The sequence below is a fragment of the Prenolepis imparis genome, unplaced genomic scaffold, assembly GCF_030444845.1.
Source record: "Prenolepis imparis isolate NDT839.2.m4 unplaced genomic scaffold, iyPreImpa1.0 SCAF_13, whole genome shotgun sequence".
NCBI classification, from domain to species: domain Eukaryota; kingdom Metazoa; phylum Arthropoda; class Insecta; order Hymenoptera; family Formicidae; genus Prenolepis; species Prenolepis imparis.
In genome coordinates, this window is record NW_028141171.1 from 12,080,932 (window position 1) to 12,098,172 (window position 17,241).

General features: G+C 34.1%; 2 protein-coding genes and 1 long non-coding RNA gene across 4 annotated transcripts in view; 1 reads left to right on the forward strand and 2 right to left on the reverse strand.

Moving 5' to 3' along the window:
• Positions 1-309: 309 nt before the first annotated feature.
• On the reverse strand, positions 310-2,740 carry LOC145944375 (DDB1- and CUL4-associated factor 13). Its single transcript, XM_083052663.1, has 7 exons — positions 2,232-2,740; positions 1,764-2,149; positions 1,517-1,688; positions 1,273-1,420; positions 893-1,193; positions 630-793; positions 310-539 (listed from the first exon to the last, which is right to left on the reverse strand). Exons 1-7 carry the CDS (start codon positions 2,299-2,301, stop codon positions 452-454), a joined length of 1,329 nt encoding a protein of 442 aa, XP_082908789.1. The 5' UTR covers positions 2,302-2,740; the 3' UTR covers positions 310-451.
• Positions 2,741-2,960: 220 nt separating this feature from the next.
• Positions 2,961-17,241, forward strand: part of LOC145944505 (uncharacterized) — a 161,268-nt gene continuing 146,987 nt past the window's right edge. The window contains exons 1-2 of the long non-coding RNA XR_014426685.1: positions 2,961-3,822; positions 4,389-4,435. This is a non-coding gene — a long non-coding RNA (uncharacterized LOC145944505). The remainder of the gene's footprint in view (positions 3,823-4,388; positions 4,436-17,241) is intronic.
• LOC145944501 (putative peptidoglycan muropeptide transporter SLC46) lies at positions 4,695-16,704 on the reverse strand. Of its 2 annotated transcripts, XM_083052854.1 has the most exons (6): positions 14,090-16,704; positions 9,571-9,672; positions 8,653-8,790; positions 8,457-8,540; positions 7,759-7,915; positions 4,700-7,600 (listed from the first exon to the last, which is right to left on the reverse strand). In XM_083052854.1, the coding sequence occupies exons 1-6, from the start codon at positions 15,096-15,098 to the stop codon at positions 7,402-7,404; spliced, it is 1,689 nt and encodes a 562-aa protein (XP_082908980.1). In that variant the 5' UTR covers positions 15,099-16,704; the 3' UTR covers positions 4,700-7,401. The 2 variants fall into 2 exon arrangements, with proteins under 2 accessions (XP_082908981.1, XP_082908980.1); XM_083052855.1 differs by lacking the exon at positions 8,653-8,790 and having other exon boundaries at positions 4,695-7,600.

Genomic DNA, 17,241 nt, shown 5'->3' on the forward strand with positions numbered 1-17,241 from the left:
TTTATATTTGTTAATCTTACGTAACACATAACGTACAAGAATTTTAATAAGCTTTTTGAAATATAAAATTAAAATAACGAGAAAAACGAAAAAGAAATATTTATACTAGAAAACCGATTAAACCGCGTGCTAAAATAATTCGCGCAGCATAATCAGCTGTTGTAAGGTACGCTAGGCATGACATTAATCACTGCTTGAGGTTTGTTTGTAATGTTTTATGATTTAATTATCGCGATGCGTTGTATAATGTCAAGAGAAATTATTTATTACAATAAATATTATACAAAGAGAATATGTATATTTCTTGTCATTATATATAATATTTTACGAGATCTAAAAATATATAAACATCGATGACGTGATGAAAGTTAACCAATGACGAATCGATAAATAAAATTCGAAATATTGTAATGTATTTCCAATTGTATCGAGTAAAATGATAGATATCGTTTTAATTATCTTGACGTACTACATGCCTTTCCCTTTCTGACACGAATGGAACAGCTCCCTTCTTAGAATGAGAACGCCTATTAGCTTCCCTGCAAGATAAAACAATATTTTATTTAAGATGCTGCTCATAAAATTTACTTATAAAATTATAAACAACTATATATAATAGCTGTACTTACTTGCGTTTACTTTTCTGACGAATATTCCGTAATTCAGCTCGCGCATTATATATATGTTTCGGCACTTGTCTATGACGTGCAATACGTCGAATTTCAGGGTGAATCGCATACTTTTCTTTCAAAGCATCGTTGCAACGCAGTGCTAGTTTTTCTCTAGTCTTCAGCTGTTACAAAGAATAAAGAATAAGGTAAAATAATTGTTAATATTTATTCAAATATGTCGTATGTAAATCCAATATGACGTTTGTGATATTTTTCCTTACAAGGCCAAGTTTCTCTGACGCTTTAGCTTTCCATATACGAAGATTCATTTCATCGCTGCCACTTATTATGTATTTATCATCAAGTGACCATCCTACGCAGGTAAGCCTCTGCATGCGTTTTGTGTGATACACTTCTCGCGAGTGACCTTTATTGACCTCGAAAATACGGATAGATTTGTCGTAACTACCTGAAACAAATTCTCTTCCTGTCGGCGAATAATCCACATCTATCACGGCTTCCACGTGATCCATATGTACATTCATTGGTGTTTTCAATTTTCGAATATCGTAGGTGTACAAACTGAAAGAAATGTCTTTAAGATTTCTGCAAAAATTGAATGCAAAAACAAAGCTATCATTATCATAATATATTATCTCACTTGTAATCTTCATTAGCACATGTGAAAATGAAAGCTTCCATGGGATTCCAAGAAAGTTTATTGCTCCGTAATTTCATTACTATTCTGGTTAAGGGTCCTGTCTCTCTAGTGTCATATAAAATTATGCTACGATCACTCGCGCAAGAGGCTGAAAGTCAAATCAATTTAATTTAAGAAAAATTTAATTTAATTAGCACAATTTTGTGTGCAAAGAGAACTGCTAGAAATATAATATACATTATACCTAAAAGATCTTTCTGAATAGGATTGAATTTTACATCCTGTAAACTATCTACACCCCATTTAAATGTACGGAGTGGTTCATTACGAGTTTCTTCCCACATATGACATAATCCTTCTCCGCAGGTGACAAATAGAGGTTTAGTTCGATGATGAGTTATATTAATTAATACTGTCTAAAAATAAAAATCTGTTTAAAACTGTACTTAAAGTTCAATAATCTTAGAAACTTATACATAAAAGTTGCTTACTTTGCTGACAATAGTATTTAAAGGTTCTTGGTCTTCTTTATTAGCATCCCATGTTTTAATTGTTTTGTCGTCTCCAACGGTGATAAAATGTTTTCCATTAGGCACATATGTAACGGCACGAACTATTCCATCGTGAGCTAATAACGTATGTTTGCAGGTTCCTTGGGCAAGATTCCACGTTCTTACTTCACCATCGTAAGCACCACTCAATAAAGTGGATAAATGAGATGGATGTTTACATATGCAAGATACGGCATCCTTATGGCCTTCTAAATTCCCTATAAATGGTTTTGCAAATACTCTTTCGAGTTTAACAGCGTTCAATGCTTTCGTGTATTCTCTTGGAGCTGCAAAGGGATGTAAAGATGGATCGAAATTTCTCGGAACTGTAAATAATAAAACAATTTTCAATCAACTGTAGACTACAATAGGTTAGGTTAGCTTTGCAATCTATATAGAGAGATTTACTTTTATGAATATCTCGCTTAGTCTCCCGTAAGTATTCATCAGGATTCCTAGTTAACACTTTAACTTTCATTCTAAAAAGATTACACGCCTGCACTATTTTATCGAAATATATAAAACTATACGAAGATATTTAAACGATTTGCACGTGGTTTGAATAAGGGTGCGATTTCACTATCAATTTGTCGCTAGCATCTAACTGATCACGTGATCTGATTTGTGACGCTAGCGTCAAGAAGAAAAAGCTTGATTTGTTCAGCTTTCAGAGAACGAAGAACGAGACGCTTGTCATAGTTGTAACTTGGATGCTAGGCTGTTTCACGCCAGCGTCAACAGACGCTAACGTCAATTTGTTTTTATTGATGCTTGACGCTGAAATCCAGCGTCACAGCGTCAAGTGAAAATGCACCCTTACGATACGCCATGAAGATGAAGAAGACAACGAAGGGAAATTCTACGCAAAGTTGCGCTGGAAAATTCCGCGATTAGCCTCCATATGTTCTAGAGACTTTAGAGAATGCTCGACTGTGATTCGTCGATTAGCTTACGGCGAGAGGGAGAGAGCGCGTGTCGATATGCGCGCGCGTTCGACTTTAACCTTCAAGTGGCGCTGCGTCACGTGGTCGCGCGGCGGTCGGAATTCGGCGGCGCGGAGTGGGGGTGAGTGGTGGGGGGATGCGCGCGCGGCGCACGGCGCACCCCCCACCACTCATCCCCACTCCGCGCCGCCGAATTCCGACCGCCGCGCGACCACGTGACGCAGCGCCACTTGAAGGTTAAAGTCGAACGCGCGCGCATATCGGTGGCTGATGTTCCATCTACGTATTTTATTACGTCTGTGGGCCGTGTTTTTATTCCTCCTTCCTACTGTTATGGCACGTGAATTTTTCTATCATTTGAATCATTTGATTGATCAGAGCGAAAGAGATAAGGATTTCTCCATTCCGATTGATCGATCAAATATTTGTAGCGTCAGTTTAAGCGTTAATTTAATTTAATCTCATTGTCAGTTGTATATCAAATGCGTTAGTTGCACTTTGTATATACCGGTGAGCGAAGTGAAGTTAACCAGTTAATGTTTGATTTAATTTTAATATAAGGGTGCGATTTCACTATCAATTTGTCGCTAGCGTCTAAATTAGACAGTTGGCATCACTGCGGCGACATCCCGCGTAAATGGTCGCGCCGCGCGGATTGTGTAGCTGAGTATAATTATTATAATTGTCGCGTGCTGTACTCTCAAATACGCGTCGCATATGATTAACAAAAGCGCATAAAATATACGTACGATTAAAAGCCGGGAGTGCCGAAGTATATGAAAGTAAGTTGCGTTCGATCAATGTCGGGAGTTCCGCGCACAAAGTATCGCGCGATTAAAATCGTAAGTGCTGTATATAGAGTCGCGTACGATTAATGTCGGGAGTGTCGTTCAAATTGTCGTGCGATTATTTGATTTTACTGATTACGTGTGATCGTATTATCGCGAGTGTGTTGTGTAAATGCCAAAAAGACGCTATAACCTACAAACATAAAGTGAGGAGGAGGAAGAGGAGGCCAGGGGAGGCATCATCAGGCAACGGCGGAGCAATCATGCGTAAGCAGATTATAATTAAAACAAATTTATATAAATTAATATTATATAAATATACAAATAAATAATAATTATATATATATATATTTATATATATATAATTTATATATATATATATTATTTAAATTTTTATTAATAATAAAGTTTAAAATAAGTTAATATATTAAGAATAAATTTGAAATAAAATTTAAAAAAATAATTTGAGAAAAAATATAAATATGAATATTTAAAGTAATTAACAGAAAAATAAAAAAATTATTATATGAAACTTTATTATAATTAGATAATTAATAATAAAAAAATTTATTATATATGTATATATAATTTTAATATTGTTTATACAATTTATAATTATTTAACTTACTTTTTAAAAATTAAATTTTATTATATTTTATTTAAATGTAGATCTAAAAAAATAATTGAAAAATTTAATAATTTTTATGACAAATTTTATTAAATATATTTTATGAATAAAAGTTTAATTGCGCATTATTGACTTTTTCAAATATTGATTACTTATTTTGAAAACTATTTTGTATACATAATTTGTGTTTTTTTATATGTTATAGATCTCAACACTTTGTACTATAGAGCTCCACTGTTGCGCATCGTATCGGTGAGTGTATTGCATGTATACATATTAATATAATTATCCTTATTATATGTAGATTAATCACCAAAAATTAATTATAGCGCAATTTGGAAAAAAGAGTTAAGAAATTATATATTAATTTGTATAAAAAAAAATTTAAGAAATTATATATGTTAAATTTTTCATTAAAACAATGAATTACATAATTTTCTTTAAAAAATTAAAAAATATATGCCAAGCAAATAAAAGTATTAAAAATTCTCGTTTTTTTGGTTCATGTACATACACTTACATATTAACGTGACTAACACTTTTTGGCGATTATTTCTGTGTTATATATTAAAATATACAAATTTAGGGGCTACGCACAATAAAAGAAGTAGGAAACAGGAAATAGAAAACAGAAAATAAGAATAGTTAAATATAAAACATATGAAATGTAATTTAGTAACGCAGAATATATATAGAGAAATTTCATCACTTCACCTTAGCACTATTCCTCTATTCCTCTATTTTGCGTTAAGTACTAAATTATATTTCATATGTTTTATATTGAACTGTTCCCTATATTCCTGTTTTCTATTCTTTATTCCCTGTTTCTTATTTTATTTATTGTGCGCAGCCTCTAACTATTTTAAATAAAAAAAAGTTAGGGTATAGAAGTTATATATAGGAAATGTATTACAAAATTCATAAATACATATTTGCTTTTCAATTTTGAATGTATATTGTTGTATATGCGAACATACATATGTGTATATTAAATCTCAAATAAAATTTGTATTAAGCTTTACTTAAAATTAATTATGACGAGATTATTGATATACGCTCTGATCAAGCTTTATTTGACAAAATCTTTTAATTGAAATATTATATAGCACGTCTTTTTCGTGCGCCTTGTAAAATTTACGCTAAGAAGAACAAAGGATTTATATTCTTTTGTGAGCTTCTTATTAAGAATTTGTGCAGTCGGACACTCTGATTAATCTTGTTATGTAATATGATTACCTGTGTGATGTGTGTATTTTTTACGCTATAATCTTTTACGTTATAATCTGTTTTTAAGTACAGTTTGTACTGGTAACATATATCTATATATTCAGCATAAAGAATATATGTAGATCGTTAAATAAAAATCTGAGTATCGTGTTTAACGCCACACTATCAAAGACGCCCTTGTTACATGTAATTGGTCGCTTTTAAACGAATACCAAAATTGAAAACTATGAGATATATTACATCACATTTATCTTATTGTTAGAAAAGATTTTATTATAAAAAAAATGTGCCACAGAGGGATCTTCACTGTATGTCTGTATATTAGTAAACTAATGCCTCTTGTAATCTCTGAAAATAAGAAGAGAGACTTTGTCTTTTCTAAAATAATTGCTTTAATAATTACGTTTTCTTAAAAAATAATCTTTTTTTAATAACTCTCGATATATATATTAATTTTAGTTATTGTTAAATTAAGCTGATAAGTTATCCTTTATTTATTCTGAATGTCTTTCTATTTTGAAAATGTTTGAAAAAATCTACAAATTGCTATAAATGAAGTCATGAATGGGGAAAAAAGTTAACAAAATTTTTTATGTACACCTTAAATTGTACTTCAATGTTTTATGAAGATGACAACTGTTAGCAGTTGCATAGGATTTGAAAGATGCGGTAGTTTTGAATTTTATTTTCGTGAAATTTTCCATCTAAAAAAAGCTTAAAAATAAATTCTGTTAAACTTTTCTTTGTTCCGAATATGCTTGTTATCTCTGACAAGTTATAAGTTATAGTTTACCTCTTGAATGTGTTTATCTTCCCTTTCTAAAAAAGATGTTATTGACATTATTGTCGCTTTTTCGCGATGCTGATTAGCTATCTCGATTCGCATTGTGTGTTATATTTATAGCATCGAGCAGCTGTCATCGCGAGGGTTAATAGTTTGACAGTTCGTAAAAAAAAAAAAAATTAAATAAAAAAGTATTATGTTTTAAATAATATGTTATAATACTTTAAACTCGATTAATATTTTTGACAGTTATCAGCTGATTTCTGTCAAAAAATATTAATCGCGGATAAAGTATTATAACATATTATATTAATTACAAAATATTATTATTTTAATTATAATAATACGTTGTAATTAATATAATATGTTATAATATATATACTTATAATATATACTTATTTGTCCGCGATTAATATTTTTTTACAGAAATCAGCTGATAATTGTCAAAAATATTAATCGAGTTTAAAGTATTATAACATATTATTTAAAACATAATACTATTTTATTTAATTTTATTTTGGACAAATTGTCAAACTGCTAACCCTCGCGATGACAGCTTCTCTTGATGGTATAAATATAACGTACAACCGCACAACGCAAATCGAGGCAGCTAATCAACATCACGAAAAAGAGGCAATAATACTTGCGAGAATCGACTTAACATGTCTTTTTTAAAAAGGGATTAGAACAACACAAGCGCGCGCTATTCCTCGAATTTATGTTAAAAGGAATGATACAGAAATCAGCTGATAACTGTCAAAAAATATTAATCGAGTTTAAAGTACTGTAATATTTTATTTAAAACATATTATTATTTTAATTTTTATAATATAATATTATTTTAAAATTTATTTAGCAAATTAACGTTTTAATCAGCTGAGGTATGTCAAAAAATATTAATAAAGCGCTTGTGTTGTTCTAGTCTTTAACAAATTACGAAAGTTTAAAAATCAATGTTTTCTATAATTTGCCGGAATCTTTAAACCCCAATTTTTAACATATTGTTTGGTATATATCTGCTTTGAAATTACTTTGGTATCTATCCTTCAAAATGAATTCGCTAGTTTCTTTATCAGTAGCTTCTCGACCAGCGCTTTAATGGCACTGACCTTAAGATGCCCTTTCAGTCCTTTCTTTTTGTGATGAGGTATTATTAATGTATCATACGTCTTCACACATTAAAAAAAGGATCACGTAAATCGTGAGATCACAATTTCTCAGATTCAAAGGCCGCGTTATCTATGCCATTCATCATTTCGGCCTTTTGCATACTCTTTTGCGTATCTATGATCCGAAGGTTCTTCAAACTGTGGTCTATCGTGTCCTGGTTCTTATGATTGATCATAGCTTCGGGTTCCTTCTGTTCCTTCAGCATACGATCCTTTCGATGCTCCGTGTACAACCAACTGATTAAAAAAAAACATGTAATGTTACATACAATTATAAATTTACAAGCTTAAAAGAGACAATTGAATCAGCTACATACAGATCACAAAGCTTGCGAAATGTATGTTAAAATAATTGACAAAAATTTAATTAATTTAAATTTATCACGAATGCTTACAAGAACGCAAATACCGCGGGTATTGTCATGGTCCCTCCGGCGATGAAAAAAGCCCCGGGGAACGTTTTCATGGTTGCAGCGTAAATGGCGCTGTACATGGGTCCGTAAACAAGCGGCATTAATGACTCGCAAACGCCAAACAATGAATTGACTTTACCTATGAAATTACATAATGCATTTTAGCTTCCTGAAGAATAAAAAAATTGTGCCTCTTTCCTCGTCGAATCGTTATCCTAGCAGGAAGGTCTCGTTAAACTTTGCTCGCGATAAAGGAAAAATTAGTCGCAACGTAAATTGTAATTTGGTGCCCAAATTATCCGATTTACGCGGTTCCGCGAAGCAGCATGAAGGTGAAGACCGAGCTTAAAGTTGAAAACACTATTAGCGATGCTGAAATATTAGTATAATAGTCGTAATTCTTATATTTGAGCTCATTCTACAAAGACTTCTGTTAATCTTAGTTGCTTCTTCAGAGAGCCACCTAACAGCTAACAGTCATCAGCTAAAATATTCTGATGGAATATTTTGTACAGGAAGTCGTTTGATTCGCGATTAAATGATTCTTTAAAAAGAAACTCGTAATGACTGTTTCCCACAATTATTCTTTTCTAAAGTTGCGTAAAATTCTTAAAGCTGCATAATAAAGTCATTAGAGATGGCAATGTAAAAACTACCATTTTGTATTTATTTTCGCTTACCGAGTTCGTCCGTAGGCACGAGCTTGGACGCTATTGATCTCATGGCAATGAAAGATGTACCGTTTACAATCTCCACAATAGCAGCTGAAACATGTAATTATAAATTACATTGTTTGTCGGAGTGTTAAAAATGTACATGATATATTTGATTATATATAGTTGTTACCCTGATGTTAGCCGTTTTAAAAAGACTGACCTACGTAGACCATCCAAGCACTTGTGGCGAACGCGTAGACAAAACTTGCTAAAATTTTACTCATGCAGCTCATGATACCCACAATCGCATCATCTATCTTGAGGATGTGACTGAAAATACCGACGGAGATCGCGGTGCCTGTGTATTAAGAGAAAATTTCTCAATTTTCTTGCAAAAAAACGCGTTATTGCTCGAAAAATAATTTTAAGAAAAAAGTATTTAGCAAACAAGAAAACATTGTAAATTACGACGGGTCATTGTCATTAATTAAAAAAAAATGTAAGTCGAAAACTTATACCGTAAATATATCGTACGTCGAATACGGTAAATGCTAAAATTTCATTTTGATTCGTAAAACAATTATGAATTTTCTTGGCAATCTTTAAGCGCGCATATTATTATTAGCAATAGTATTTATCATTATTTTTCTATTGCAAAATGTCTAATATTTTCCAACTATCTGTGCCGTCTATTCACAGTCTGCATACAATTGGATTTTCAAGGCAATCTTTATCTTCTACGATCCGTTAGAATAAAAGCGACAGTTAATGATTCTGCTTAGCAACGATATAGTCATTCTTACATAAATACATCGTTAAGCTTTCATCGGTTTCATAAATACAAAAAAAACTCGATTAATTTAATGAACGTGCAGCTGAGTTTCGAGGATATCTTTAGTTCTTGTAAAATGATAGGAGATTATCTCCTTCGAATAATCATATATGTTACGTATGTATTTTTATACGTACTAATTTTGCTTTGTCTTACATTTTTATTTTAAAATTAGCGGTGAAATCAATAAGGAATCGGAAAAGATTTGCTATTATACGTGCAAATATTTTTTAAACGAGCGTTGGCATGAATTTCTTCCCACGTCTTAGTAATATGTAACATTTTGATTTGAAGTGATTTTCTTACCGATCAGATTAGTTACCATGCCAAACGTGGAGAACATGCTGAACGACACTTCGTTCCAATTGTATCGGTACCGCATGTAAAGATAGAGAACCGCCATTTCACCTGAAATAGATAGACTTAGGGCCAATTTCACCAACGACGATTTAAATTATATCTTTGTCTCTTTTTAAGAACGTATCTGAAAAGAGACAAAGATATAGTTTAACCGAAGATTAAAGTTAACCGACGTTAGTGAAATTGGCCCTTAATGGTACTTTTATTGGAAAAAATAATTATTTCTTTATCACTGCTAAAATGTATACAGTCGATCAAGGATCAAATATGTTAGAAGTCTCGATATAATAGAATATACTGTATGTAATAATAAAAAATGTGTCGATTTAACTCGATTTAATAATAATGATTTAATATTTTTTTAAAGTACGTGTATGCGTGTGTAATTACAACTATAAAATTTTATAATTGATGTTTTTATTATTGTGAATCTTAACGACTTAATAATCCCGAGACATAATTCGCTAGCATATTTATATAAGATTAGATTTTTACAATGACTTCTAAGAATCTCGATTCTTAATCAAGATTGTCTGTCAATCAATGTTGCTATTTTTCGCACGAGCTGATGTTCGTTATATATCGAATATTTTCAGAATTTATTAAACTGATTGTGAAACAAAATCAATTCTTGATAAAAATTCAATCAATTTTTCATTTACAGTTTAATTGTAAAGTTTTCTCTAAAGAAAATCTTTAATAATATTATGCATTTCGTTAGCCAAACATTTGATTTACATTTTTTTATTATAGTAATTATTAACGCATAAATTTGTCATGTTTTTATTATCTATATCTATGTATATCTTATTTCTGTATACGTGAATAAACTATCGATATAGTTTATTTGCAACAATGTTTCGTATTTTATAAAGCCATTATCGTCCTGTTAACATTACGCAACAAAATTTCGAGTTACCCAAGCGCAACGGTTTTCTGCTTTTCAATTACAAACGATTTTCTGACAATTACATTGACAACAATTACACCAAAAATTGCTTCCTGCGGTAATACCATTAAGTTAACTGCGAAGGTCAAATGCAACGTGAGTATTATGTAAAATTCACTCTTTCGCAAAAAAGAGGGAGAAAGAAGAATAATTTAATAGAGATGCGCAACTCGAGATAACGGTAAAACCCACAAGATTTGTTTATTATATAATATTATCTCTGCAGAGATAACATAAATATGCATGCACATTTTCAATCCATTTTTTCATCAAATTACAATTGGGGTGCGTATTTGCACGATATACTAAAAAAATTTGGAGAATCGATGATTTTTCCCATTAAAATTTGTCATTTCATGTATGACATAATATCCTATAAACGTATACTATATTTCGCAAGATTGTGAGAAGAATGAAAATATAATGCTATATGATACACGAAGACAGGACTTTCTCGTATATATTCCTGACGAGCGCAAAGATCTGAAATATATTATATATTACATCGCCGTACTTATTAGCATATGCACTGATAGAGATTACATGCAAATAAGTGCGTGATTTTGCTACGTGCTTGTGTACATCCATATATATGACTTGTCGAAAAATGTGTGAAATTTTGATTTATCATGGACTTTATAAAATAATTTTGGGTACAATATCTTTTATAATAGGATAATTTCGGAAGCTTAATAATTTACTCTGTAAATTTTTACATTTTCCTTTTGTTCTTCTATCCTATATTTTATTATTACATTTTACCGTGCATAATTAATGCTACGAAAAAAATAAGAATGCAACTGTTTGTTATCTCGTTAATATAATTAATTAGTATTTATAACTAAGAGCTTAAGAAATAACAACCGACTATTTTATACGTTTACCGATATACGTTATGTATAAAAGTATTTTATACGTTTACCGTATACGTTATGTATAAAAGTATAGAATAATTGAGAGAATACATCTCTCACGTGTTAGATATTTATACATTTATACATTGATTTGAAAATTATTTTTAATAGACACATTAGACTATACAACTGCCGGGGTTCTATATCTGAATACTTGTACGAATCTCTCACTTGTTCGTTCGCTCTATAAAGATAAGCTATCCGGTTAATTCTCTTAATAACGCTTGCGAACCAAGAGTCATTAGAAGATCCTCTCGTGTGATTATGATGACAACGAGAGAGTTAAGAAAAGTATAACATCTTACAGGTATATCCGCGTTAGGGCATTCAGGAAGACGCCTATTACACGAAATTGTTATAAGCCCGCTGACGACTGCCCGCGTCACTTAGCAGCTGGGGTAATACGTACTTAATGCGTACCCAGACATTGTAACGACAGTATCTATATAATTAAATTGTGACAAGGGCATCCGCGAAATGTGCTGGAATTGTGCGTTGTCGCCGTACAAACGCGCACGATCGCATTAAAGTCGCGATAGCGCGCTGTAACAAATGCACGCTAATTGAAAAATTGAATGATCCGAGCGGTCGCGTGCTTGGACAAGCTGCTCTAGCTCAAACTAGAAGCTTTATTGTTATACTAATATATCGTATTCGGTAATACCGTATTAATATTAATACGTCGGGGTAACACTTTGGTATATCTTAGATGTTGATATAATACATTTTTATTTACCAATTCTATGTATATATTGAAGAGTATATCTGTAAAAAAAGGTATAAAAACTACACTGAGAAAAAAATACTGTTGAATCAACAACATTTTTGTAGTTAAATTTTATTTTATTAATTCAATGATATTATTAATCTAAAAATCTTAATTATTATTAACGATCGCTAGTCAGAAAAATAGGAGTAGTGGAAATGATGAGAAAGACTAAGCAATTATATAAAATATACACTGAGAAAAAAATACTGTTGAATCAACAAATACTGACGTATTTGATTAGATTAATAATAGGAGTAGTGGAAATGATCGACCAAAACTAACAAATAATAAATTTATTTAAATTTCACAAAAAAGTGAAATTTAAATAAATTTATTATTTGTTAGTTTTGGTCGATCATTTCCACTACTCCTATTATTAATCTAATCAAATACGTCAGTATTTGTTGATTCAACAGTATTTTTTTCTCAGTGTATATTTTATATAATTGCTTAGTCTTTGCTTAAAAACTCTTGCACATTACACCGTATCAAAGTTCATGGACGTAACCAACGTGTTGTTTTGTCAACCTTTCAATTTCTGTAGTGGCTTATGCCATTGCGATATTTGTCGATCATATGCGATATCTTTGTATTAGGGGACTGTGATTGTGTGCTACGATGAAATATGTTATATGTAAAAATCTTATGCAAATATATTTTTATCGACGTAAACGTAGAAGGCATGCAAGTACATTGAAATAGCATCATATATTCGCACTCGTATAAATGTATGCCTAGTTTTGCACATGTCTTCTCTTACTTTCCCTTCGCATACGATATGTTCACGCCGTCGGACGTAAGTAATTACTCATGGGAATGTGCAGAGTTACCGCAACGCGGCAAGGTGGCAAGATTAACGAGAGTTACAGCAAGTTTTTACTTTGCTACGGATGCACGCAAGAAATGATGCATATAGTTTATTTTTAAATGTTACTACACAGAGCGCTTTTACCAATTTTTTAAAAAATTTATATAATCGAATTCGAAGCAGACTATATTTTCATATTTGAATCGCTCAATTTCTTACGCATCATCTATAATTCATCATTTTTTGGCTTGCGTAATACGAGGAAATATTAATCGCAATTATTTTTATTTAATTAATTTTATATTATATTTTATTTTTACTTAATAAATTTTTAAACAAGGTTTAAGATTTTAATAAATTTTATTTTGATTAATTTTATATTTAATGTTTTTAGTTAAAACAATTGGAAACAATAATTATAAACGCTGACATTAAAATTGCACAATAATATAGCTGATTCTGAGTTATCTCCTAATATCTATTATCGATATTTTTACAATTATAATAGCTCAAATTACAAAGCAAATGTTTCAAAGTAACAACAACCCAGGTAGCAATAGTAATCATTATAACGCTTTGACGTCAAATTACGTCGTTTTGACATCAAAATGACTACTTTTGCTACCTGAAAAACAAATCACGCGAAATAGAAAATATTTTTTTGATTTCTGTATTCTTACTTTAAAGTAATTTATATGTAAATTTTTAATAATCTCAAAAAACATACTTTGAAACAAATTTCTCGAGTAATGTTAATGATATTATTAAAACTGGGACTTATATGGTGCGCGTATGCGTTGCATGCAATCATGCAAAACATGAAATATTTTTTCTTGGCATTAATCATTTTCTTGCTTTTAATCATTCCTTCTCTCTCTCTCTCTCTCTCTCTCTCTCTCTCTCTCTCTCTCTCTCTCTCGTATTTAAATAATCTTTCATTATCATATTAAATATAGACGCGATGTATCGAAAAGAAACGAGAAGATATTTATGAAAGATATATTTAATTTATTGGAAAAACTTACCGTAAAGGGGTCCGATGACAACCATAATAATAACCATGAGCACGATGACTCTTTTCTGGCGATTGTTAGCCCCGTTCTTGAATGCTACGCGAAACGTTTCCTCTATATGTTTGAACGAAAAAAAATCCAGAATAAAAGCGCACACCGATATTCGTTTGCCCTTGCTTGGAAGGGTCTTTTTTCGCGCACGTTCCGCAAGTACCCTCGGCGGCTCCTTAATGACCACTAATCCGTACACAAAGCTCATTACATAACACACCATCGAGATAGAAAAGACACCGTAAAACCCCAGCTTTGTGTATAGTATCCCCGATAGGGCCATGCCAATTGGCACGCCGAGAGATAGAAAAACGTTGGCCGCGCCGATCCTAAGTGTTCTCGATTCTACGGACGTGATATCTGCAATATAACTAAAGATGCCCATGAACATAGTAAACCAGCCGCCGGTTAACGCAGGCCACACCGCCTCCAATACAACCGTCTCCATGGGCAGCTCGTGGAACCAGTATGTGCAAGCGATGAGGGTGACGCTGCTGAAGAACTCGCCAATGATCGGCAGCAGCATGCAAGGCTTCCTCAAACCAGTACGATCGCTCCATGCACCCATAAACAGAATCAGCATGGTCGGCAGGGCGCTTTGCAGCGGTGTCTTCCAGGTTTGCATACGCGCCACCAGCTGTTGAACCGCGGTCTCTTCGGCCTCGTAGCCGGTGGTGTTTCTGGCGGACAAAGCCGAGCATACCTCATCCGGATAAGCCAGATTCACTCGACACGCCTTTTCGAGAATAAGATTCTGCGTGGCCAGACCGGAGAGCACGCTAGGAATCACATAACACGCGACCATCGGCTCGACGGTGATGTTGCTAGTTAAAAAGGACCATTTCTGTTGGATACTCATAGACTTCCAAGTGACAGCGCTGTCGGACTTATCTGCCACTGTCAGGCTCGCTTGCTTCTTCTCCGGCATGAGCCCTGTAGGCGCACCGATGATCGTCGTGATTTCGGACATATCTTTCGTCAAAGAAAAAAAAGGATATCTCACTTTACACGGAGACGAGTGGAGTCATATACGAGGTCTCTTTCCTAATGTATGATCGGCCCAAGTCCGCATCGGCGCGATACAACTTTCGAGGAACGACTCTCGAAGAAGGCGCCCGAGTTCAGCAGGTGCGAGTTCGGTTGCGAGAGCGCGAGAGAAATCGCACAGTGGTCTCGCGACTCCGGGCTAATGCACCATCGTGCATTACGAGACGCGACGGTACTCTATCTATCTCCTTCCTTCGCCGGTCACCGCCAGCGTCCCGTACCACCACCTACTCCCTCTTCTCTCCCTGGATTTGCTTTCCGTTACGTTCTTTCCTACGATCAGCCTACGGCGCCGCTCCTGCAACGCGCGAGTTGATCCGTCTTCGTGCAACAACGTTCAAACCTAGAACCTAGGCATTAACCTAGGCATTAACCACCGCGCGTTGAGGGGGCAACGTCGTCGACGTCGACGCGCTTCGCGATCAATTGCTTTTTACGACAATCCGCTACGAGACATTAAGCGGCTAATGCTCTAGCGCCCGGCGAATCGCTTCCGATTCCGCTTACTTTTCGGGTCAAGGTCAGTCTCCGTTTACGACGTTGACGACGTTGACGTTGAGGCTTACGGTATATCCAAGGACTGCAATCTTCCCACTTTACCTCTCTCTTTCTACTCTACTCTTCTTCGACGACCGCTTTATCTATCTTACTCGTTTCCTTCTTCTGATGCATCAAGAACATGCGGTAATTACCTCGACACGTGCATGTCTTCTTGCAGTGGAACATAACGAGCTGACACGTCCCGAATATTTCTTTACGGAAACGTGCTTCTGCTAAATGCCATGTTACATAAAGTCTAATTCACTCTCGACTGAAAGTGACATATTCATAAATGGACGACGAGTAATAATTATCATGTTCATCTTTCTACCTAAGGAGTATTTATTCTTGCGTCGACGAATGATGATCTTTTTCGGCTTCATATATCTTACGGTTCGACGGTACATTGTTCCTCCTTGTCGATAATCTTAATTCCCGATCGTAATTTATTAACTGTGCGTTCCTACTGTGCGTCGAGGAATATATTATAAAAGCATTGAATAATGCAAATCGAGATCCCAAAGTTAATGTCGAAATCTCTTGCGAGGTATAAATAATATTCTCGTACTCGGATGATGTCAACGATTCGTAAGAAGCTACACACGATACCGTACGATTACCTTGCCAGTTCTATTGCATAAGCTTCTTTCACCGAGCAATCCATTCGAATGATTGATCACGCGTAGTCTTCGATCATTCGCAATTCGTTTCTCCTTGTTACGAAAATTCTTCCCTGCCACAAAAGTAATTACTAATCTGGAATTATCCAAACGTGTTTCTTCTTTTAATCAAGAACAATGCGCGAGTGACTTTGAGGGATCGCGCGAAGACAAGCATTTTCGCACCACCTGGCGCACGATTTTTTTAAATGAAAAACGCAAAAGAGACTCGTTAGCCAAAAGAATCGATTGCACTATATTGACTATCACGATGTGTGATCGCGATGATCCGATGTTGAACGGATGATGACAACTGAGCGTAAACAGGGAGCGTCGTCGAATCTCTACCGCGCGTAACTCGACGAGGCGCTGTTAAATGTGACAATTCGTTGATAAAGTAATCGCTACGATCCGAGCGTTCTACAGTCGAAGCCTATTTTAGACAGGGCCGTTCAAGTGCTATTATCTACGGTGCATTCGAAGCTATTCGCAACGGCTCGTTAGCTGGCGAGAAGCATTGCCGATTGCATTATCGCGTTTTTACTCGCGTGTGATGACGAGTCGCATATCTGATGTTCCTTGTAATTTGCCATGTCTTGCCGTCCTTCGTATTACACGATAAATTCTCGTAAAATTGTTTGCTTATTCGATTTAATCGAACGAACAATTCAGCTTCAATTGTCTTCGACCGATCAGATCTGAAGGTCTAAAACGACACGCTAGGCTCTCGAAACTCACGATGCGGAATCGCGAAATCGATGAAAATCCGCAAGGTCGCAACCTAGAGAGGCCGAAAGAGACCTAGAGGCGGCCCTGGCTCTCGTCTGACGTATGAAACTGTCAAGTGAGTAATGCTCGCAATTCCAC